This window comes from Anolis sagrei, chromosome X (assembly GCF_037176765.1).
Source record: "Anolis sagrei isolate rAnoSag1 chromosome X, rAnoSag1.mat, whole genome shotgun sequence".
Classification (NCBI taxonomy): domain Eukaryota; kingdom Metazoa; phylum Chordata; class Lepidosauria; order Squamata; family Dactyloidae; genus Anolis; species Anolis sagrei.
In genome coordinates, this window is record NC_090034.1 from 28,755,779 (window position 1) to 28,781,620 (window position 25,842).

At 44.3% G+C, this 25,842-nt stretch overlaps 1 protein-coding gene across 1 annotated transcript; it reads right to left on the reverse strand.

The window, feature by feature from the left end:
• Window positions 1–795: 795 nt before the first annotated feature.
• Window positions 796–25,416, reverse strand: LOC132781751 (radial spoke head protein 3 homolog B-like). Its single transcript, XM_060786180.2, has 9 exons — window positions 25,214–25,416; window positions 21,584–21,671; window positions 18,235–18,376; window positions 17,944–18,089; window positions 17,505–17,708; window positions 17,040–17,202; window positions 16,832–16,918; window positions 16,291–16,704; window positions 796–994 (listed from the first exon to the last, which is right to left on the reverse strand). Exons 1-8 carry the CDS (start codon window positions 25,348–25,350, stop codon window positions 16,307–16,309), a joined length of 1,365 nt encoding a protein of 454 aa, XP_060642163.2. The 5' UTR covers window positions 25,351–25,416; the 3' UTR covers window positions 796–994; window positions 16,291–16,306.
• Between the last annotated feature and the right edge of the window lie 426 nt (window positions 25,417–25,842).

Here is a 25,842-nt window from a genome sequence, read left to right on the forward strand (position 1 = left end):
GAATCCTCTGTGTTTTTCCTACATTGCATCAAATTTGGGACAAGTTAGGAAACAAAAGTTTCCATCACCAAAACCAGGAAGAAAGGCAAGCTGCACTTAAATAAAAAATGTGAAATATTCAGAACGAATTTCCCATTTTGCTGACGTCACGAATAAAAATCGGACTTCTCAATCAGTGACATTTCCTCCTAAAAGTTCCGATTCAACTAAATAAATCCATATCTATGCAACTATAAATGTATGTAGCTATAATTAAATTTACATTTATACACAGAAAACTGGAAAGTAAACCAGAAACAGAACATGTCCAACTCTATTTAACAACACTTCAATAAAATGCAATTTCACGTAAAAATTTCCGATCAGCTTAAAGAACCATATGTATAAAATTCTAAATAATTATATATAGATATAGATATAGATATATATATATAGAGAGAGAGTTAAAGTTACAGTTAGACATATAAACCATTCCAGCAGACAAACTGCAAACAGAACCCAGTTTAACTACTTACTTTAAGACTATTCTTGTACTCTGGCCATTCATCTGGAAATAGATAAACGCACTATATATGTATATAAAACTGCAAACACAGAGAGAGGGAACATAACATACAATAAAAATAGAATATTTTCAACAAGGATTCACTTAACTGCATGGAAAGAAGGCGAAACGATCCGGGGTTTGTCTCACTCAAATCAAAGGCATCCTAATGAGATCCCAATGATTTGAATAGAATGCAAATAAAAATGGACAGTGATCAAATTCTAACTCAGAATTGATGCTTTTTTAAAAAAAAAACTTACATTTTATACAGTTGTTACAGAGAACAGTTGGAATGTTTTTTAAAAATAAGAGCATAGACCTTGGATGCATTTGGAAAAACCGTAGCTTTCGATTTATTACTTGCCCGCTATGACTAAACTAGATTCAATTTTCTTTTCCCCCCTCAAATCTCCATCAATGTGTCAACAATCTTCTTGGTTAAACTCCCTGGAAAAGATACAAGGAAAATGTCAATTGTTAAACAGCCCTGATTTTCTAACCTAGAAAAATATTAACATCTTACGAGGACATGAATGCTTTTTTTACTAATAAAATGTTAATGTGTTTCTTAATTAATAAGATCACATTCTTAATCTGACTTAATTTATTGAGGAAAGCTATGAGAAATGTTGCCCAATGGGAACAGTTTTTGTGGATCTTACGGCAGCCTATGACACAGTGCAACATAGGAAAATGCTGCATGAAATCTACCATATTACCCGGGACTATGATTTCAAAAAACTGTTCAGACTCGCCTAGAAAATTGCAGCTTCTATGTGGAGTTTCAAGCAGAGGTGGCCCAACCCGGTAAGCGGATTACGCGAATGCGTAGGGCGCTTGAACCCAGAGGCGCCGACACGGCAGCTGAAGTTGCCTGGGAAATACTGCGCCTGCGCATGCGCTTGCGCAAGCGCTTGTGGCTCTCAGTGAGAGAGCACGAAGCTGCAGAAAGCTGCACATGGGCGTGGGCTCTGCAGCACACTGAGAGAATAAGTTTGCCAGTTTAAAGACAGAGTCAATCCAGGAGGAAGAAGAGCAGGTTGGCAAATTTAATGTCTATTAAAATGCTAGTCCCCAAAAGCCTCAGGCTGTTGTGCATTAAACTTCGCACCAGAAGCTGGCATCAGAAGGCAGGAGTGTATTTAAATCCACTCCTTTCAATGGCATCTTAATGTTGTGCACTAAACCTCTTGAGGCATCATAAGGAAGGAGTGTATTTAAATCCACGCCTTTCAATGGGATCTTAACAATGTGCACTAAACCTTTTGAGGCATCAGAAGGAAGGAGTGTATTTAAATCCAGTTCTTTCAATGGGATCTTAACGTTATGCACTAAACCTCTTGAGGCATCAGAAGGAAGGAGTGTATTTAAATCCAGTTTTTTCAGTGGGATCTTAACAATGTGCACTAAACCTCTTGAGGCATCAAAAGGAAGGAGTGTATTTAAATCCAGTTTTTTCAGTGGGATCTTAACAATGTGCACTAAACCTCTTGAGGCATCAAAAGGAAGGAGTGTATTTAAATCCAGTTTTTTCAGTGGGATCTTAACATTGTGCACTAAACCTCTTGAGGCATCAGAAGGAAAGAGTGTATTTAAATCCACTCCTTTCAATGGGATCTTAACGTTGTGCACTAAACCTCTTGAGGCATCAGAAGGATTTATTTATTTATTTATTTATTTTATTTATTATTTGCTTTATTTCTATACCGCATTTTTCAGCGTAATTAGGCGACTCAATGCGGTTTACACAATACAGGTTATCACAACAATATCCTAAGCAATTCAAATACATCATACACAACAGACAAAATCAAACAATCATTATCATATCATAACGCCTCAATAACAAATCAGAATCCGTTCTCATAATCCTTGTACCAATTCCTATGTTCAATTTTACCGTCTTCCTGTGTTCAGTTCACTGTTTAGCCAAATGCTTGTTCGTAGAGCCAAGTCTTAACCTTCCTCCGGAACGCCAACAACGAAGGGGCCTGTCTGATGTCTACAGGTAAGGCATTCCATAGCCGAGGGGCCACCACCAAGAAGGCCCTGTCCCTCGTCCCCGCCAACTGCGCCTGTGATGCAGGTGGGACCTAGAGCAGGGCCTCCCCGGACAATCTTAATGTCCTAGTCGGTTCATAGGGGGAGATGCATTTAGAGAGGTAAGTAGGGCCGGAACCGTTTAGGGCTTTATAGGCTAACGCCAGCACCTTGAATTGTGCCCGGTAGCAGATTGGCAGCCAGTGGAGCTGGCTCAACAGAGGAGTGGTATGCTCCCTGAGTGCCGCTCCCGTTAAAAACCTGGCTGCTGAGCGCTGGACCATCTGAAGCTTCCGGGCAGTCTTCAAGGGCAACCCCACGTAGAGCGCGTTACAGTAATCTATGCGGGATGTAACCAGAGCGTGGACTACCGTGGCCAAGTCAGACTTCCCAAGGTACGGGCGCAGCTGACGCACAAGTTTTAATTGTGCAAATGCTCCCCTGGATACCCCCGAGACCTGAGGTTCCAGGCTTAGCGATGAATCCAGGGTCACACCCAAGCTGCGAACCTGCATCTTCAGGGGGAGTGTAACCCCGTCTAACACAGGCTGTAACCCTATGCCCTGTTCGGCCTTTCGACTGACCAGGAGTGCCTCTGTCTTGTCTGGATTCAGTTTCAATTTGTTAGCCCTCATCCAGTCCGACACAGCGGCCAAGCACCGGTTCAGGACCTGAACAGCCTCCTTAGTAATAGGTGGGAAGGAGTGACAGAGTTGGACATCATCTGCGTACAGATAACACCGCACCCCGAAACTCTGGATGATCTCTCCCAGCCGCTTCATGTAGATGTTAAACAACATGGGGGACAGTATTGAACCCTGCGGGACCCTACAAGACAATGGTTGTGAGGACGAGCAGTTGTCCCCCAGCAACACCTTCTGGGTACGATCCTCTAGGAAGGACCTGAGCCACTGCAGAACAGTGCCACCAAGGCCCATTCCCGCGAGGCGTCTCAGAAGGATACCGTGGTCGACGGTATCGAAGGCCGCTGAGAGGTCCAGCAGAACCAACAGGGACACACTCCCCCTGTCTAGCTCCCGGCGGAGATCATCCACTAAGGCGACCAAGGCTGTCTCGGTACCATGTCCCAGCCTAAAGCCAGACTGTGCCGGATCCAGATAATCCATGTCTACCAAGAATACCTGGAGTTGTGAGGCCACCACACGTTCCAGGACTTTGCCCAAAAAGGGGAGATTGGAAACAGGCCGATAGTTGACGAATTGAGTGGGGTCCAGTGATGGTTTTTTCAACAGCAGTTTTATTACAGCTTGTTTTAAGCTGGCTGGAATTGTTGGGGTTCAGTCTGATCCTGATCTGTGTGAACAGGATTCTCTGATAGTTTTTCAAACTGAGCAAGCTCTCCCTGACTCTAACAGTGTGGAATGTGTTGTTGATGCAGAGGTCAGTGGGAATGAAAACGAAACCCAACAGTTAGAAGAGAATGTTTTGGAAGTTAGCCGTGATATCTCCCCACCTGGGCTTGATAATGAGGTCCGAAGAGAACAGATAGTGAGAGATAGATTTGTTTCCCAGTCTGTACGAAGGTCACAGCGTCTTCAGCAGAAAGAGTCCCAAACAGAAATGTCAAGGGGCGTTTCTAAGAATAGCTTCTTTGGGTTAATAGCATCCCTGCTATTTAGGTCAAGCAACGTTCGGGACTGTGGCTGGTCTTGGCAGAATTCCTGTGTTCCATGGCCAGTAATCCCAGAGGCCTGTAGTTTCCAAGTTCATGGTTAGTAAAAGGCTAACAGACTCCTGGTTATTGTTTTGTGGCTTTTGAAGTTTTGCTCAAGTTCAGAGATCCTATTGACTACTGTGTTTTTCTGTGGCTTTTTTACTCTGCATTTACCTTTCTTTTGTAACCAATTTTTCATCAATAAACAAGGATTGCTTTTCCTACAGTCCAGAGTGGTGGATTTAATCTTATGGTCTTGTTTCTTGAACTGGGATGCACCAGTTTGCTTGACCTCAAAAAAAATCCATTTGATTTTTACCCACCAGGATTATTTTTTGCTAAAGTTTGGTTGTTTTTGGGATCGTTTTTTCTCTTGCTGAGCCAAGGATTTTATTTTTAAAGATGTCCAATCCTGCAGCACCAGCTCAGGCCCCCACCCTTGCAGACTTTCAAGCATTGCAGACTTTATACACCACCCAACAACAGGAGCTGACTGATCTCCGAGCCAGGGCTGGGCGTCATCCAACGTTAGCCCTGCCAGCCAAGTTTAATGGGGAGGCCTCTACCGTTCGAGTTTTCAAAAGACAATGTCTTTCCTTTTTGGCAGCCAGGGAGGCTGAATTTCCCACAGAGGAAAACAAAGTAGATTTTAATTTCAGTCTTTTGGAAGGACCTGTGGCTCTTTGGGCTACCACTCTCCTGGATGCCAACGCTCCTGAAGTGAACTCCGCCCAAGCCTTCTTGGATTACCTTCAGCGCACTTGGGGTGGCCAGGTGACCCAGGAGTTGGCGGATCGCAAGATGCGTAGACTGCAACAAAGGGACAAGCCTTTGGCTCATTACATCGTGGAATTCAAGGCTTTGGCCCCTCAAGTGGGCTGGAATGATGCAGCTTTGCGTGGGCAGTTTTTGGAAGGGTTGATCCCCGAACTTCAAGGGGAAGTGTTGTGGGTTGCAGACCTTCCCACCACCCTGGATGGGCTTATCACTTTGAGTCTTCGGTTGGAGGGTAACCTGCACATGAGGCAGCAGTGGAGCCGTGGGGCGTCTGAACGGCCGGTCCCGAAGGGTGTCCCAACCCCTGGACTTAGGGCACTTGGCCGGCCAGTTCCGCCCACGGTAAGCGTGGATGAAGAGGAGCCGATGCAGTTGGGGAGAAAGCCAGGTGCCAGCGGTTGAACCTATGCTGGTACTGCGGGGCAGCAGGGCATTTTTCACGGGGGTGTCCAGCAAAGAGGAGGCCAGTGCAGAGGGCGGCGTTGGCATCCGCGGAGTTGCTGGAGCGGGAGGCCGTTCCTCCACAACCGGCGGGGGAAGACTTCGACCGGGCTTAGACAGGCTCACCGGCTCGGTCGATGCTTCTCCCTCTGAGCCTCAAACTGGGGTGTTATTCTTGTTACTGGTCACTCTCTGGTCGGCCAAGAAGGGTCCCATGTTAGTCCATGCCATGGTAGACTCGGGTGTGACTAACAACTTTATTGACTGGGATTACGCAGACTCTTTGGGGTTGGACTATTGGGATCTGAAGGATCTGAAGGTGGTGCAGACCATAGACGGCCGGCCTTTGAAATCGGGGCCAGTGAGTCAATGGACAGTTCCCACAAGGATGTGGGTTCGAGAGCATGTGGAGGATATTTCCTTTCTAGTGATCAAGGTTCCACATTTCCCTATTGTGTTGGGCGTAGCTTGGCTGACACTGCATGACCCTCAGATTTCCTGGGGACGCCGGGAATTACAATTTGCTTCGGAATATTGTCACCGAAATTGTTTGGTGGCTCAAGTATGTCAGGCTGAAGAACTCGAAACCCTTGTGAGTCTGCCAAAAAAATATTCAGATTTTTGGGATGTGTTCAGTGAGAAAGAGGCTGAGAAGTTACCACCACATAGGCCATATGACTGCACCATCGACTTGATGCCTGGGGCCCCCATCCCACGGGGCCGATTGTACTCTCTCTCGGAGCCAGAGATGACGGCTCTCCGGGATTTTTTGGATTCTAATTTGCGGAAGGGGTTCATCCGGCCCTCACAATCTCCATCTGGAGCTCCCGTTTTGTTTGTCAAGAAAAAATCAGGGGAGCTGCGCTTGTGTAATGACTACCGGGCACTGAACGAGATTACCATCCGAAACCGTTACCCGCTCCTGCTTATCCCTGAGTTGTTGGACAGACCGCGTGGGGCACAAGTCTACACCAAGCTCAACCTTCGGGGAGCTTACAACTTGGTCCGGATTCGGGAGGGTGACGAGTGGAAGACCGCGTTCCAGACACGTCTAGGATCCTACGAATTCCTCGTAATGCCCTTCGGGCTCTGTAACGCTCCCGCCACATTTCAGCACTTCGTGAACGACATGTTCCGCGACTTTTTAGACCGCTTCCTAGTGGTCTATTTTGATGATTTTTTGATTTTCTCCCCAAATCAACAACTTCACAATCAACATGTGCGGGCCGTGCTACAGCGGTTGCGCGACCATGGATTATATGCCAAGTTGGAGAAATGTGCTTTTGACCTGACCGAAGTGGACTTTTTAGGTTATCGAATCTCACCTCAAGGAATTGCCATGGACCCTGCCAAAGTCAAGGCAGTGGTAGGATGGAAAGCTCCTACTACTAAAAAGGACATTCAAAGATTCATGGGTTTTGCCAACTACTACCGGAAGTTTATCCCTGATTTTGCTCTTTGGGCAGACCTGATCACCCAGTGCCTGCGGGGAAAAACCCCGTTTCAATGGACGAGGGCAGCGGAGATCGGGTTCCAGAAGCTGAAACAACTGTTCACCTCTCAACCGATCCTCCAACATCCAGACCCTCAAACGCCATTTGTGGTCCAAGCGGATGCTTCAGATGTGGCCATTGGGGCTGTGTTACTGCAGCCAGTAGGAGAGGATCTGATGCCCTGCGCATACTATTCCAGACAACTAACCATGCCGGAGAAGAATTATACCATTTGGGAAAAAGAATTATTGGCCATCAAGATGGCATTTGAGAACTGGAGGCATTGGCTGGAAGGGGCACGTCACCCCGTGGAAGTACACACGGATCACCGTAATCTTGAACACCTCAAGACGGCGCGGAAACTCAATCAACGACAGCAGCGTTGGGCACTCTTTATCGAACGTTTCCACTTCCGGATCCGTTATGTAACTCCGACGCAAACGAAGCAAGCGGATGCTTTGTCGAGAAAACCGGAATATACAAGAGGTCGAGAGGAAACTTCGGAGTCGCCCCTGTTGCGTCCCGAGAACTTTGCATTCACCACTGTGGCCGAGAAGGACAATCAAGCAGGCCCTTCGGATTTGAGGATGGCGGGGACTGGGAGTCCAGACGCAGCTTCCCTACCGGAACGCATTCGAACCCGTCAAGATCAAGATTTGTGGGTTCAGGAACAACTGGTACAAGGAGTACAGTTTCCATTCCATGTCAAAGAAGGACTCCTCTGTCGCCGTTCTCAGGTATATGTATCCTTGGGACCTGAGAGGGAAGAGATTCTTAAGCTATGTCATGACAGTCGTCCAGCAGGACACTTTGGCCTATTCAAGACTCTACAATTGATTTTGCGGGACTTCTGGTGGCCAAAGACACGTCGGGACGTTGAGAAATATGTGGCTACCTGTCCAGTATGTCAACGAGCAAAGCATCAAGTGGGCAAACCGGCCGGGTTGCTGCAACCAATGCCCACCCCCACCAGACCATGGGAAATCATCTCAGCGGACTTCATCACGGATTTGCCAAAATCCAATGGAAATACCACGATCCTAGTGGTAGTGGACTTATTCACCAAGATGGCACATTTCATCCCTTGTACTGGCTTGCCATCAGCGAGAGAGACAGCGGATCTGTTTCTACACCATGTTTTCCGCCTGCACGGGTTGCCTAAGAGTCTTGTTACCGACCGGGGAGCACAATTTACCTCCCGGTTTTGAAAGGATGTTCAACAGCTGTTGGGCATTGATGCCCGGATGTCGACTGCGCATCACCCCCAGACGGATGGCCAAACGGAGAGGACCAATGCTACTCTGGAACAATATTTACGATGCTATGTCAATTACCAACAGGACAATTGCTCGTCCTTGCTTTCGCTGGCGGAGTTCTCCTATAACAACGCGACCCAGAGTTCCACTCAAGAAGCTCTGTTCTTTGCCAATTACGGCTTTCACCCCCGTTTTTACCCGAAGGTAATAGAGGCGGGGAACGTTCCTGCTGCAGCGGATTGGCTTCAGGAGTTAACTGCGGTGCAAGAAGTTCTAAAGACATAGTTAGACCAAGCCAAATTGGATTACAAACGCGTTGCGGATCAACACCGGCAGGAAGGGCCAGAGATTCAGGTAGGTGGACGGGTGTGTCTGTCTACCAAACATCTCCTCCTTCAAAGGCCTTGCCGGAAGCTTGATGCTCGGTTTGTGGGTCCCTATCGTGTGGTGGCTCAGATCAACCCTGTGACATTCAAGTTACAACTTCCCCGGGACATGCGTATTCACCCTGTGTTTCACCGGTCTTTGCTCCGACCGGTGGATGGGGTACGCCCCGATCCGGGGAAGGGACCGCCACCTCCACCGGTCCTTCGGGAGGGGGAAGAGGAGTTTGAGGTCCAAGACATTTTAGATTCTCGTTTCCGACACCGCAGATTGCAATATTTGGTGGATTGGACTGGGTACGGGCCTGAGGAGAGATCCTGGGTTGATGCTTGTGATTTACATGCTCCTGACCTTGTTGTTCGCTTTCATCGAGCTTACCCTGCGAAACCCCGGCCTCGGGGCAGGCCTCGGGGGGGGCTTGGGGGGGGATAGTGTTGGGGTTCAGTCTGATCCTGATCTGTGTGAACAGGATTCTCTGATAGTTTTTCAAACTGAGCAAGCTCTCCCTGACTCTGACAGTGTGGAATGTGTTGTTGATGCAGAGGTCAGTGGGAATGAAAACGAAACCCAACAGTTAGAAGAGAATGTTTTGGAAGTTAGCCGTGATATCTCCCCACCTGGGCTTGATAATGAGGTCCGAAGAGAACAGATAGTGAGAGATAGATTTGTTTCCCAGTCTGTACAAAGGTCACAGCGTCTTCAGCAGAAAGAGTCCCAAACAGAAAAGTCAAGGGGCGTTTCTAAGAATAGCTTCTTTGGTTTAAGAGCATCCCTGCCGGGTGCTTCTTTAGGTCAAGCAACTTTCGGCACTGTGGCTGGTCTTGGCAGAATTCCTGTGTTCCATGGCCAGTAATCCCAGAGGCTTGTAGTTTCCAAGTTCATGGTTAGTAAAAGGCTAACAGACTCCTGGTTATTGTTTTGTGGCTTTTGAAGTTTTGCTCAAGTTCAGAGATCCTATTGACTACTGTGTTTTTCTGTGGCTTTTTTTACTCTGCATTTACCTTTCTTTTGTAACCAATTTTTCATCAATAAACAAGGATTGCTTTTCCTACAGTCCAGAGTGGTGGATTTGATCTTATGGTCTTGTTTCTTGAACTGGGATGCAACAGGAATTTTGCCTTCCCGAAGGGAGGCATTAACCACCACCTTCACCCACTTGGCCAATCCCCCTCTGGCCTCCTTTAGAAGCCAGGATGGGCAGGGGTCTAGGATGCATGTGGTTGCCCTCATTCCTCCAAGTATCTTGTCCACATCGGAGAAGCAGGTGCTCGTGTTACATCCTCAGAGACCGCCGTTAACATGGTATCCAGGCCGGAACAGATCAAAGCGACTTTGTCCGCAAAGAACCGAGCAAATGCTTCACAGCGGGCCGTCGAGTTGTCAGGGTTCCCATCCAGAAGGGTGGGATTTAATAGACCTCTGACAACTCGAAACAACTTAGCCGGATGGTTCTTTGCGGACGCAATATTGGCCGCAAAGAAAGATTTCTTTGCCGCTTTTATTGCCGCGGCATATGCCCTTAGAAGGGCAACAAACCGTGTTCGATTTAAACCGTGTTGTATTTAAATCCACTTCTTTCTATGGGATTTTAACATTGTGCACTAAACCTCTTGAGGCATCAAAAGGAAGGAGTGTATTTAAATCCACTCCTTTCAATGGGATCTTAACGTTGTGCACTAAACCTCTTGAGGCATCAGAAGGAAGGAGTGTATTTAAATCCACTCCTTTCAATGGGATCTTAACGTTGTGCACTAAACCTCTTGAGGCATCAGAAGGAAGGAGTGTATTTAAATCCACTCCTTTCAATGGGATCTTAACATTGTGCACTAAACCTCTTGAGGCATCAGAAGGAAGGAGTGTATATAATTCCACTCCTTTCAATGGGATCTTAACAATGTGCACTAAACCTCTTGAGGCATCAGAAGGAAGGAGTGTATATATAGTTCCACTCCTTTCAATGCGATCTTAATGTTGTGCACTAAACCTCTTGAGGCATCAGAAGGAAGGAGTGTATTTAAATCCACTCCTTTCAATGGGATCTTAACGTTGTGCACTAAACCTCTTGAGGCATCAGAAGGAAGGAGTGTATATAATTCCACTCCTTTCAATGGGATCTTAACAATGTGCACTAAACCTCTTGAGGCATCAGAAGGAAGGAGTGTATATAATTCCACTCCTTTCAATGCGATCTTAATGTTGTGCACTAAACCTCTTGAGGCATCAGAAGGAAGGAGTGTATTTAAATCCACTCCTTTCAATGGGATCTTAACGTTGTGCACTAAACCTCTTGAGGCATCAGAAGGAAGGAGTGTATTTAAATCCACTCCTTTCAATGGGATCTTAACGTTATGCAATAAACCTCTTGAAGCATCAGAAGGAAGGAGTGTATATAATTCCACTCCTTTCAATGGGATCTTAACGTTGTGCACTAAACCTCTTGAGGCATCAGAAGGAAGGAGTGTATTTAAATCCACTCCTTTCAATGGGATCTTAACATTGTGCACTAAACCTCTTGAGGCATCAGAAGGAAGGAGTGTATATAATTCCACTCCTTTCAATGGGATCTTAACAATGTGCACTAAACCTCTTGAGGCATCAGAAGGAAGGAGTGTATATATAGTTCCACTCCTTTCAATGCGATCTTAATGTTGTGCACTAAACCTCTTGAGGCATCAGAAGGAAGGAGTGTATTTAAATCCACTCCTTTCAATGGGATCTTAACGTTGTGCACTAAACCTCTTGAGGCATCAGAAGGAAGGAGTGTATATAATTCCACTCCTTTCAATGGGATCTTAACAATGTGCACTAAACCTCTTGAGGCATCAGAAGGAAGGAGTGTATATAATTCCACTCCTTTCAATGCGATCTTAATGTTGTGCACTAAACCTCTTGAGGCATCAGAAGGAAGGAGTGTATTTAAATCCACTCCTTTCAATGGGATCTTAACGTTGTGCACTAAACCTCTTGAGGCATCAGAAGGAAGGAGTGTATTTAAATCCACTCCTTTCAATGGGATCTTAACGTTATGCAATAAACCTCTTGAAGCATCAGAAGGAAGGAGTGTATATAATTCCACTCCTTTCAATGGGATCTTAACATTGTGCACTAAACCTCTTGAGGCATCAGAAGGAAGGAGTGTATATAATTCCACTCCTTTCAATGGGATCTTAACATTGTGCACTAAACCTCTTGAGGCATCAGAAGGAATGAGTGTATTTAAATCCACTCCTTTCAATGGGATCTTAACATTGTGCACTAAACCTCTTGAGGCATCAGAAGGAAGGAGTGTATATAATTCCACTCCTTTCAATGGGATCTTAACATTGTGCACTAAACCTCTTGAGGCATCAGAAGGAAGGAGTGTATATAATTCCACTCCTTTCAATGGGATCTTAACATTGTGCACTAAACCTCTTGAGGCATCAGAAGGAAGGAGTGTATATAATTCCACTCCTTTCAATGGGATCTTAACATTGTGCACTAAACCTCTTGAGGCATCAGAAGGAAGGAGTGTATTTAAATCCACTCCTTTAAATTGGATTTTAACGTTGTGCACTAAACCTCTTGAGGCATCAGAAGGAAGGAGTGTATTTAAATCCAGTTCTTTCAATGGGATCTTAACAATGTGCGCTAAACCTCTTGAGGCATCAGAAGAAAGGAGTGTATTTAAATCCACTCCTTTCAATGGGATCTTAATGTTGTGCACTAAACCTCTTGAGGCATCAGAAGGAAGGAGTGTATTTAAATCCACTTCTTTCAATGGGATCTTAACGTTGTGCACTAAACCTCTTGAGGCATCAGAAGCACGGAGCATGTTTAAATCCACTTCTTTTCATGGATCCAGTTAAAAGGGATTCCAAGGGCCAGCCAGTTCAACCCTATTCCTGTTTTAAGAAATAACCAATCCAAATACTCCAGACAGATTATAGAATCATAGAGTTGGAAGAGACCTTGTGGGCCATCCAGTCCAACCCCCTTCCAAGAAGCAGGAAAATCCCATTCAAAGCACTCCTGATAGATGGCCATCCAGCCTCTGCTTAAAAGTTTCAAAAGAAGGAGACAGAGGAGGCAAAAGAATGTTCCACCTCAAGGCAGCATTCTTGCACCGATCTTGTTTAACATTTTTACTAACGATCAGCCACAGCTATCACCCACAAAGAGCTTTATATACGCTGATGACCTTGGCCTAACAACATAAGCAAAAAGACTTTGAAACAGTCAAGAACCAATTTCCGAATTGGTTCTCGAAAGAGCTCTCCAGCTATTTCAAAGACAACTACCTGAAGCCTAACCCTGCCAAGACACAAGGGTGTCTTTTCACCTACGTAGCTGTGAAGCCAGCAGAAAATTGAAAGTTACCTGGGAAGGCCAAGAGCTTGAACACTGTTTCCATCCTAAATTTCTCAGTATCACCTTAGATCGAACACTAACATTTAGGAAACACTGTGCAAACACCAAGCACAAAGTAGCTCCATGCAAGAACATCCTGCGGAAACTTACTGGCAGCACATGGGGAGCAAACCCAAAATTGATAAGAACATCAGCCCAGGCCTTGTCTTATTCAACTGCTGAGTATGCCTGCCCTGTTTGGCACAAGTCTGCCCACACGAAGCAAGTGAATATAGCACTGAATGAAACATGTAGAATAATCACAGGATGTCCCTAACCTACACCTGCTGATAGACTTTATAAGCTAGCTGGCATTGCCCCCCATGATGTGCGACGGGAAGTTTCAGCCAATGGCGAGAGAAATAAGGTCGAACATTGTGTGAGCCATCCATTGCATGTCTATCCGCCTCCTCTCAGTAGACTCACATCAAGGAAAAGCTTCATGAGAACCACCACTCCTCTGAATGTTCCCCCAGCAACAGTAAGAGTATCCCTCTGGGCAGCAAAAGCAGGCAATCCCAACTGGATGGCCTCCCAAGAGGGTTTTCCTCCAGGGGCAAACCAAGAATGGGCAATTTGGAAGTCCCTGAACAAACTCAGAAGTGGAGTGGACAGATCAAAAGACAACCTGGCAAAATGGCACGGCCTAGAAGAATCGTCCACCTGATGCAACTGTGGAACAGAACAAACAACTCCGCAACTCCGCAGCCTCACAACCTCTGAGGATGCTTGCCACAGATGCAGGCAAAACGTCAGGAGAGAATGCTTCTAGAACATGTTCATACAGCCCGAAAAACCTGCAACAACCCAGTGATTCCAGCCATGAAATCCTTCGACAATACAACTCCGCATCTGCATGCTTGCCCACTATGCCCTGCCTCATGCACAGAGGAAGAACTGCTTAAAGTTACAGGTAATGCGGTCACGGTTGCCTGTTTTTGGTTTTAAATTATTTAGCCACTTGTGCTCCTTCTATTTTAGCAGTTTTTATACTTGTTTATTTATGCAAGGCTTTTGACACGAAATAAATGAAAAACGAATAAAACACTCATCCTCAAAGGTTAATAATAAATAAAATGTGGTCACTGTATAGCCTGTTCCATTATTAGGCCAAGAGAAGTCAAGATGTAATAAAATTCATGGAAAACGTGAGTTTTGGAACTGCTATAAAGGAGACAATACGGGAAGTATTACAGAGATATCTTAAGGTGCCAGGGATAGTTTTACCCCAGAAAAAGGAAAAATTGGGCTAAGCTTTAAATTGTTCATATTTTCCCTTTTGGCATCAGTGACACCTCATGGACAGAAAAGCAATAGCAGCAGAGGAAAGAGGAGTGGAATTTTTTATTTTAAAAATGTGTGTAGTGATTTGACCAAATACGGAGAAACTGAGTGAGAAAAAGCAAGGAATGTGGCGATGCGTAAGAATTCCTCTCTTTCAATGAAAAAGCTGCCTTATCTTCAATCAAAGAATATTTTCAAGAATGGTTCAGATCAACAGTAATATGGTACAACTTTCTCCTGGGATTTGATCATCATCTGCAGAGAGAAAGATGTGTGGGTTTTTATCTCGTTTTTTTAAAAACTGAGACCACTAAAAACAATGTTGGTTCTTGAAACCCAGTTCAACTACCTCGCCAAGGAAGGATAGCAAAGATGGTAGACATTCTAGATTCCAATAAGGGAGGGCCAAAGTTTTGGATCATGATTAATCTATGGGACCAGGTTTAGCACAGTGGGTTAAATCGCTAAGCTGCAGAAAATCCTGCCGATCGAAAGGTTGGCAGTTCAAACCCAGGTCGGGGTGAGCACCCATCATTAGCCCCAGTTCCCTGCCCACCTAGCAGATCAGAAACAGAAATGTAAGTAGATAAATAGGTACCGCTTTAAAGCAAGGAGGTAATATTAATTAATTAATTGATGTATTGATATTTACCGCCTTTGTCACCCCTGGGGGGACTCAAGGCTGTTTACAACATACTAATGGCAAAATTAAATGCCAACATACAGTATACAAATCATAATAACTAATTACTACATATAACTATGAACTTAAAATCAATTAAAACCATTAAACATAAGACATACATAAAATTTAAATATTCAGACAGGCATAAAATCATCCTAGTATAAACATTAAAATCCCATGATCCAGCAATCAAATACCATAGTCATTCCCAATTGTCATTGCACATGTTCCTTAATTATTCTTTGTTATTAGTCAAAGGCTTGATCCCACAACCATATATTTGTTCTCTTTCTAAAGGTCAGGAGGGAGGGTGCTGATTTAATCTTGCTGCGGCGGGAGTTCCAGGACCAAGGAGCCACTACTGAGAAGGCCCTCTGTCTCGTCCCTGCTAACCACACTTATGACGGAAGAGGAACTGAAAGCAGGGCCTCCCCAGATGATCTTAACCTTCAAGACAGTTCATAGAGGGAGATAACCTGGGCCGGAACCGTTTAAGGATTTATAGGCTAAAACCAGCACTTTGAATTTATTTATTTATTTATTATTTAAAACTGTTATATACCATTCTTTTCTAACCTCCACAGAGGGACTCAGGACGGTTCACAGCAAGGATTCAATGCTAACAAATAAAACCATTTTATTGCTTGGTAGTAGACTGGCAGCTAGCAGAGCTGATGCAGCAAGGGAGTTGTATGCTCCGTGTACCCCACTCCAGTAAGTAATCTGGCTGCTGCCCGTTGGACCAATTGATGCTTCTGAACAGTCTTCAAAGGCAACCCCACGCAGTGCACGTTGCAGTAGTTTATACAGGATGTAACCAGAGCATGGACTACCATGACTAAATGTGACTTCCCAAGTTAGGGGCCAACTAGCGCACAAGCTTTAGTTGTGTAAAAGCTCCCCTGGTCTGGAAACCTGGGGTTCCAGACTCAGTGATGAGTCCAGGAGAACTCCCAAGCTGCTAATAAAAGGTGTCCATAATAAAAGGCGTCCATAAGGTGATTCGAACGGGAGGATGTCTAAGGACAACAAAGCTCCCCAGCATGGAAGATGGAGCAACAGCACAAACACACGCCCTGTGGCCAGAGTCGAACACAGCCTCTAGATGCTGGAAATGGAAACGATGCTGGAAATGGAAAAGCCTTTGCCTCTGTCCTTGTTAATTGTATAATGTGATTGAATGTTTGCTGTATATGTGTTCTGTAATCTGCCCTGAGTCCCCTCAGGGAGAAAGAGTGGAATATAAATAAAGTTGTTATTATTGTTATTATTATTATTATTATTATTATTATTATTATTACATCCTTCTTGTCTCTGACCTGATTAATTTGGCCATCATTGCGGTTCAGGTTCTTTAATTTCCGTCTCTGCTTCAACTTTGCGCTGATCCTGGACATCCGATTGCTCAATAGCATCCGGTCCAACTGCGATCTCCGCCTCGCCTGCAGCCTCTGGGAGTCCGGAAGCTTCCGCCTGGTCTGAAGGTTCTGGCTGACTGGGAACTTCTGTCTGATCTGAGGATTCTAGCTGACCGGCAGTATCCGACTGGCCTAAAGCTTCCTGCTCAGCCACGGGTTCAGCTATGACCACTTCCCCCGATGGTTTGGGCTCCACTTCCGGTTTGGGCTCCACATCTGGTTCAGGTGGTGGGATGACCTCTGGTTCGCGAGGAATGAGTAACACCTTCTGTTCGAAGGAGTCCAGCCGCAGCTGCATCACGTTGCGAAGTAAGGCTGCAGGAAGAAAACATTGGCTTGAGTCCCCTGGAACTGGAAGGACAACCAGCTCCAACAAGCAGTCCCTCCCAAGCTTGGTCCCATTCAAAACAACCTCCACCCAAGAAGCCAGAATTGAACTTACTGTCAGCCAGTATCCTGCCCAGGACTTTCTTCTCCAGGGTTTCTTCAACCTTCTCCATCACCCAAGGGAAGAAACCGGTCTCGATATCTGCACAATGCAAGAATCAGGTTGTTAGTACTTAATAGTAACATAGCCACGGCCCTCCAGCACTAGAAGCCAGTGATGGAAATGAGGGCTGTATAGCAAATCAACTGTGCCTCTCACGTACCTCTTTCCACAGGGTCAAAGAAGTATCCGCTGTTTCTCAAACTCCCAAAAACAGAAGGAATGAGGTCAGACAGGTACCGCTGAGCAAAGGCCCGGGCGGCAATCCTTTCCGAGGTCTCCTTCTCCTTCTGCAGAATTTGCATCTGCTGCTGCCGGCGGCGTTCCTGTGCAAGAAGAAGCAAAAGGTGTTGGCTCTGACTCAACACAAAAAGAAGGGGTACAACAGAAGAGGGAGATATTGGTAAAGAGATTGAGAGTGTCCAAGCATTAAAAAATGAATGATGGACCAACAAAAAGAGACAGGAGGGGTTCGCTGTGGGAGAAAGAGAGAAAGTAAGCAAATGATAGAACAGTGCCTAATTTGGGCTCTGATTTGACCACTAATAGGTTTTCATAGAATGATAAAAGTTGGAAGAGATAACCCCTAATACCCCTTGGATCTTGTTTGTCCCATCTCCTTACTTACTTTCTCCTCCCGGTGCCGCCGTTCCTGCTCCTCAAGGCGCTGGACCTCGGCAAGTTCGGCACAGCGCAACTCCAGGTAGGCATACTGATGTGCCCGCATGTTGGCCAGCTCCTCCTCCTCCATGACCTCCAGCAAGGCCTGCTCGATTGTTTTACCCACCAGGACCTCCAGCATTGGGCGGACCTCGATGTCGAAATCGAAAAGCTGTGGGATTGGGGCAGAGGAGGAAGTGAGTGGAAAATATGTTTGCTGCTTTCAAATAGTGCTTTGAGGTTTAACCTATGATTCAAACCCCATCTAAACCAATCGTGGCCAAGAAAACTCCATGATAGGGTCACCTTCCAGTCACCATAAGTCAAAAATGACTTGAAGGCCCTCAGCAAAGCCACCATGAGTCCCACATGAGAGAAAAGCGGGAATCAAATCATTTAAGTCATACATCTCCTTCCCATATCTGCGTAGCCACATCTCTGCCGGTCTTGGCGGGAATGAACAGCGGCGTGGCCGGCCTATCCAGGAACGCGTCCGTCTGGCACTCAACGTCCACCTCAATGATGCGGTCGGCGAGTTCTTCCAGGTACAGCTCTGAAACACAGATCACGGTGTTCTGGCTGTCTCTGGGTTTGAAGCTTTGTGAGGTTCCAGCTCCCTGGGGTCTTCAGGAGGGCTAATGTGCCCCCATAGTATTCAATAATTGTCATGAAGGGACACGTCTGAAGCCCATGCTGACCTGTTTGGACATCAACATGGCGCCGACCCTCCACCGGATCAGGTGTCCGCGTTCGGAGCTGCTCCTTGGCACGCTTCCGGGCCAGAGCTTTCCGGTGGGCCTCTCGCCGCCGTTGAAGCTCAAGTGGGTCGGGTTCACCCGTCTGGGAAGAAAAGGAGGCAAAAAACCAGAACACATTGATATTATTATCATTAACGCATTTCTCAGATTGACATATATGGTCAAAGAGTAAATAATAGATAGTCAAGATGTCAACATGTCTTAGTTGTTCATTATATGTGTACTAGAAAGAAATTAATTCTTTTAGCACTGAAAGGGGTTAAAATATAGAGATAAAATCCTAGAGCAGAGATCTTCTGGTCAAGCTAATGTAATAACCAGAGGTTGGAACTACTGATAAGAGAGGTATAAATCTTCATACCTCGTGCTGTAAATAACCCTTTTATATATGCTGTGTGTAAATAAAGCAATTAGCTGCTCTGCTGAGCTGAAATTGAAGGTTACAGCTTTATTTATTGATGGAGCAGCACAGATGGAGAACAAGATAAAACGTGTGCTCCAAAACGGACGTTTTGGGAGTCACAAGAGGGAAAGGAGGGGAAGGACTTTTTGAATCCCGGCACCTGGAAGTTTGGAGATGCCTCCTTTTCACAATACTGACATTAATAAGGAAGATCAGACACGAGCGAGAGGAGACTGTGGCAGAAGAGAAGGGCCAAACCCAACCCTCTTGCACCCCTTGTTCTGTTAAACACCAATAAAAATTGATGATATTGATTTTCAGGGCAAGTTACAGAACTGAGACTGCTTTGGTCGCCTTGCTGGATGACTTCTGCAGAGAGCTAGACAGGGGGAGTGTGTCCCTAGTGGTTTTCTTGGATCTCTCAGTGGCTTTCGATACCACCGACCATGGTATCCTTCTGGGTTGGCTCTCCAGAATGGGTCTTGGGGGTGCTCCTCTGCAGTGGCTAAGGTCCTTCCTGGAGGGCTGTACCCAGATGGTGGAGCTCTTGGATCCCTGGCTGTGTTGGTACAGCTGTACCAGGAGCTCCAATTTTGTTTGCTTTGCATTAAATGCTTGTTTGCAATCCCAGGCTTGGGATTTTGCAGCAGGGTGGCTTCCTGTTATAGTTTGCAATCATAGGACAAGCCACCTGTCAATTATCGTTAGGTTCCCCTTTTTGAGTTTTGAAGGGAATAGGAGCCTTTTTGAGTCAGTTCTCACAGAGAAGCCTTTCGCACAGGACATAAAACCAAGAGCTCCTGTAGAAAGCTTCGTCTTCTACAGCTTGGCCGGGGTTATACAGCCACAGCTTGGCCGGGGTTATACAGCCCATAGCTTGGCTGAGGATCATACAGCCTTACACCTCCTTTGCTGAAGGACTTCAGCCAGCCATCACTGAAACCTGAACTCCTTCTTTTCCCCTGGAAGTCTACAAAGCTCTGCTTGGTAAGGGTTGCTCGCAGAAGCCAGACGCAGTTGGTACTGGGTGCAGGGGCTCCACGCCAACAGAGGCAAGTACAGACTGCCCAGATTAGAAGTTAAGGATTTCCCCATTAGCTAGTATACAGTTATGAAGATAGTGCCTGTTCCTAGTGAACAAGATTGCAAGAACCAGTAGACTGTTAAGAAAGCTTTAAAGTACCTGTTTGTTTTCATCAATAAAGAACTTTGTTGGACTTACTTTAAGCAATCTAAAGACTCTGTTGTAAGGAAATCCAAAGGCCTTTAATCTGAGGCAGCCCCGGTGTCCCGTTGGGCACACGGAATTTATGTCCTGTCTACAGTCTTATGCACAGGCCCAGCGTGTGACAGCACACTGGCCATTGACCTGTGGGGTCCCACAAGATTCGATTCTCTCCCCCATGCTTTTCAATATCTATATGAAACCACTGGGTGAGATCATCCGAAGTTTTGGAGTTGAGTGCCATCACTATGCAGATGACACAAAACTCTTATTACTCTTTTCCACAGAATTTTAAGGAAGCTCCCCGGATCCTGGACCGATGTCTGGCAGCTATAATGGACTAGACAAGGGCCAACAAACTGAAGCTTCATCCAGACAAGACAGAAGTCCTCCTGGTCAGTTGCAAGGCCGACCGGGGTCTAGGGGAAACCTGTGCTCAACAGAGTTACATACCACCACAGGTCCGCTAGCCGGGCGGGCCTTTGTACTTCGAAAAGCCACACTTGGCCACAGTGGTCCACGCCTTAGTTACATCTCGAATGGACTACTACAATGCACTCTATGTGGGGCTACCTTTGAAGACAGCTCGGAAACTGCAGTTAGTGCAAAGGTTGGCAGCCAGGGGACATACGACCCCCCCCCCCTTTTAAAACAGCTCAGTTGGCTGCTAATTTGCTTCCGGGCCCAATTCAAGGTGCAGGTTATTACCTACAAAGCCCTATATGGCTCAGGTCCTGTCTGTTTACGTGACTTTCAACATCTCTCCCTGTGAACCTGCATGGAACTAAAGGTCTGCTGGGAAGGCCCTCCTCTCAATCCCACCCTTCTCACAAGCGAGACTGGTGGGGACGAGGGAGAGGGCCTTTTCGGTAGTGGCCCCCCAACTCTGGAATGCTCTCCCCAGGAAAATAAGACAAGCACCTACTCTTTCAACATTCAGGAAGGAGTTAAAAACCTGGCTATTTAAACAAGCTTTTGGTAATGGCTACAATTTAATTATCAGACAGGCCTTGAATGACTACTTGCACATCATGCTGGATTCTGACAACAGGAACAGACTAGTTTAAACCATGTTTATATTTAAATTGTTTTTAGATGGCAAATAGCTTTTAAACTGTAATTTATTAATGTTTTATTACTATATAATTTTAATTTTATGGAGTGATAATTGTTTACTGTTGTTTTTGTTTATTGTTTATATTATTTTCTGTATCCATGAATGGTTGTAAGCCGCCCAAGTCTCTCCAGGGAGAGGGGACGGGGTATATATAAAGATTATTATTATTATTATTATTATTATTATTATTATTATATTTGATATACAACAAGATTAGTACACAGCAAACAAGATCACTGTACTGGCTTTTGTATTTGATCGGACATCAGGCTTCCTAAGTGTCTAGGACTGTGTGATGTATTAGTGAATATGTGCAGATCCAAGTACAGTGGCCTTTTGCAATTGACAGATGGTAATTTTGTCAACGCTGATTGTTTTTAAGTGCAGGCCAAGGTCTTTGGGCACTGTACTCAGTGTGCTGATCACCACTGGGACCACCTTATTGGCTTGTGCCGGAGTCTTTGCAGTTCTATCTTTAAATTATTATTATTATTATTATTATTATTATTAATTGTTTGACTTGATGGGAGAAGAATCAACTCACCCAAGGCAAGATGTGGAGCGCATATGTGTTCCCCCGAACGACTCTCCGTTCGTACATGAGGTTGGCATAGTGGATCGGTTCCTCCTCCCTGCGTGGCACATAAAATAATATGATTAAGTATACCATTCGCAGCAGTTGATGTTTCTGCTCCCATTGATCATCCATAGAAACTTTTCAGCTTTGAACTGAACATCAGCTTTCAAAATGGACACCCCTCTTGAGTACATTTAATCCCCATGGGTGCCAGTTAACTGAGAGTCTATGCATATATATATTTACAAGACACTCAGTTAACTGAGGCAACTGTAGGGATTGGTAGAGATGCCGGATAAATGTAGTTCCTGGTTTATTTATGTATTTTCTATATTTATACCCCGGCCTTCTCACCCCAAAGGGGACTCAGAGAGGCTTACAATAGGCAACAATTCAATGCTGCATAAGCAGACATACATATAAAAATATATACATTAAAAACCACTGCCAGAAGGGACACAGAGTTTCATCTATGCTGACGATTGTGTCATCACCACTCAAGCAGGGAGCTTGTGAGTGACTATTCAAAATAGGCAAAACTAATGCTATGGTCGACTATACCATCAACTCTGTATTGACTTGATATTGACTCTAGAATGACCGACCCAGTCAACTTTCAATCACAAGTTTGGATTTGCTTTCTATTATTGCTATATAACGATTTTAACTATGAGATGTCCCGATCTGTATTGGTGGCCCAATACTGTGTATGTTTTTTATATGTATTCTTAATCCTAATTTTTATTTGCTTAAGTGAATTGTATTTTTTAACATTGTATATTTTAACATGTTGTAAACCGCAATGAGTCGCCGCACAGGCTGAGATATTGGCGGTATACAAGCATACCAAATAAATAAATAAATAAATAAATAAATAAATATATGTCAATTCTGTACCTGTGTCTGGTATAAGTTTGCATATATTTCTATCTATCTATCTATCTATCTATCTATCTATCTATCTATATGGGGGTGCTGTTTATCTATGTAATTTAGTAATTTGTTGTAATATATTGTCGAAGGAGTTCATGGCCGGAATCCATGGGTTGTTGTAGGTTTTTCCGGGCTATATGGCCATGTTCTGGAGGCAATTTTTCTCCTGACGTTTCGCCTGCATCTATGGCAAGCATCCTCAGAGGTAATGAGGTCTGTTGGAACTGGGAAAAATGGGTTTATATATCTGTGGAATGACCCAGGTGAGACAAAGGACTTTTGTTTGCTGGGGCTAGCTGTGAATGTTTCAGCTGATCACCTTGATTTGCATTCAATGGCTTGGAAGCGCCTGGGAGGAATCTTTTGTTGAGAGTGATTTAATGTGCCTGTTTGTTTCCCCTCTGTTGTTTTGCTGCTGTAATTTTTGAGTTTTTTAATACTGGTAGCCAGATTTTGTTCATTTTCATGGTTTCTTCCTTTCTGTTGAAATTGTCCACATGCTTGTGGATTTCAATGGCTTCTCTGTGTAGTCTGACATGGTGGTTGTGAGAGTGGTCCAGCACTTCTGTGTTCTCAGATAATATGCTGTGTCCAGGTTGGTTCATCAGGTGCTCTGCTATGGCTGTTTTCTCTGGTTGGAGTAGTTTGCAGTGCCTTTCATGTTCCTTGATGCGTGTCTGGGCGCTGCGTTTGGTGGTCCCTATGTAGACTTGTCCACAGCTGCATGGTACACGGTAGACTCCTGCAGAGGTGAGTGGATCCCTCTTGTCCTTTGCTGAACGTAGCATTTGTTGGATTTTCTTGGTGGGTCTGTAAGTGGTTTGTATGTTGTGTTTCCTCATCAGTTTCCCTATGCGGTCAGTGGTTCCCTTGATGTATGGCAAGAACACTTTTCCTCTGGGAGGATCTTCATCTTTACTCTCGTGGTTTGTTCTCGGTTTTGCAGCTCTTCTGATTTCTGAAGTGGAGTATCCATTGGACTGGAGAGCCCAGTTGAGGTGGTTCAGTTCATCTTGGAGAAGGTGGGGTTCACAGATTCTTTTTGCACGGTCTGCCAAGGCTTTAATGGTGCTTCTTTTTTGACTTGGGTGATGGTTGGAGTTTTTATGTAGATATCTATCCGTGTGTGTGGGTTTTCTGTAAACGGTGTGACCCAATTGTTGATCTGGTTTGCGGATGACTAGGACATCTAGAAAAGGCAGTCTTCCTTCATTTTCTTTTTCCATGGTGAACTGGATGTTTGGGTGGATGCTGTTCAGATGTTCCAGGAACCTGTTGAGTTCTTCTTCTCCATGGCTCCAAATAGTGAAGGTGTCATCAGCTGAAACATTCACAACTAGCCCCAGCAAACAAAAGTCCTTTGTCTCACCCTGGTCATTCCACAGATATATAAACCCATTTTTTCCAGTTCCAACAGACCTCATTACCTCTGAGGATGCTTGCCATAGATGCAGGCGAAACGTCAGGAGAAAAATTGCCTCCAGAACATGGCCATATAGCCCAGAAAAGCCTACAACAACCTATGTAAATAATATTTAAATAAATAAATATCTGAATAATTGGTTAAATTAAACATTTAATATTTAATGTTTAATATTTAAACATTTAAATATTCATTAAATAATATTTAATTAAATATTCAAAAAATCTTTAAAAATAAATATTTGAATAATTATTTCAGTCAATATTTCAATAATATTTGACTAAACATTTAACTAATACTTAAATAAATATTTAAATAATATTTAAATAAATAAATAAATAAAGTATTAAAATTAATAAATATCTGACTAATTGTTTAAATAAACATTTAAACCAGGGGCCAAAAAACTTTTTAAACAGAGGGCCAAGTCACAGACCCTCAAACTGCTGGAGGGCAGGATTACAATTTGAAAAAAAACATGAATGAATCCGTATGCACATTACACATATCTTATTTGTAGTGCAAAAACACTTTAAAACAATACAATAATTAAAATGAAGAACAATTTTAACTTATTAGTATTTCAATGAGAAGTGTGGGCCTGCTTTTGGCTGACGAGATAGGATTGTTGTTGTTGTTGTGTGCTTTCAAGTTGTTTCAGACTTAGGTTGACTCTGAGCAAGGGCCGGGTAAATGACCTTGGAGGGTCGTATCCAGCCCCCGGGCCTTAGTTTGAGGACTCCCGATGTAAATATTGATTAAATAATATTTAATTAAATATTTACATAAATAAACATTTGAATTATTAGTTAATTAAATATTTCTTGAATCATATTATTTATATGACATTTTTATTATATTATTTTAATGCATTATTATTATATTATTCTGATTCTATTAATACAGAAACACAGGCATTCAAAGCCAAGGGAGATGGGTAAAGACAAGCTTAAAAAAAAGATATTCCCACTAAAAATATATTTTAATTTTGCCAGTTGCTTGAGCATTCTGGCTGCTGGAGTTGTGCTTAATCGAAAGCCTACCGTATTTGTGGTGGTCACTCACTTTTAACTGAGTGCGAACTTTTAACATTTCGAAGATTTGGGTACGTTTTTGCCCTGTTTTGACCCATGTTTGTATTGTCTTGAAAGGCGGGTAGTATAAAAGGGAATACAATTAACTGTATACTTTTGCAAAGTTGATGTGCCACTTGTGTCAAAGAGAGGACGTCTAGTACTCACTGTGTCTCATTGGCATCCAAGGACGATCGGTACCTCTTCCGGGCGGCCAAGGCCCGGGGCCGGCTGTAATAGGAGTAAGTAGCTGAGGGTCCGGCCGCAGTGTCCTCCGGAGAGAGGATCACCGAAGTGGAGGCCATGGCAGACCTGAGCTGCCTGCCTTCACACAGGCCTCCTTGACCACTGTAACCAGGTAGAACAATCACCCTTGGCAACCGTTGCCAGGCAACAGAGGCGGTTGCTGGGGAGATCGTTGCCAAAGTTAACAGATCCAGGGCTTACAGGGTATAAACAGGCCTTTATTCAAGGAGTGGCTGGATCATTATTAGAATGGCAAATAAATTAGAATGTGTCCTTTATGGAGAGGAAAAAGCAGGGTATAAATATGCATAATAAACTTTATTATTATTATTATTATTATTATTATTATTATTATTATTTTATGAGTGGAGACCAAGAGGCCACCTTCAAAAATATTGGAGGTGCAAGGAGAGGTGGGAATTATTATTATTATTATTATTATTATTATTATTATCATTAAATTATTATTAGTAGTATTAAATTATTATTATTTATGGGTGGAGACCAAGAGGCCACCCTTAAGAACATTGGAGCTGCAAGGAGCGGCAGGA

Bases quoted from the DNA above. Each gene is read 5' to 3' on its own strand.
- LOC132781751 (XM_060786180.2), bottom strand. From the start codon at position 25,350: ATGGCCTCCACTTCGGTGATCCTCTCTCCGGAGGACACTGCGGCCGGA. The intron at 21,672-25,213 runs GTGAGTACTAGA...TGTGCCACGCAG, and splicing joins TTGGATGCCAATGAGACACA to GGAGGAGGAACCGATCCACT. The intron at 16,919-17,039 runs GTACGTGAGAGG...TGCATTGTGCAG, and splicing joins CTTTGACCCTGTGGAAAGAG to ATATCGAGACCGGTTTCTTC.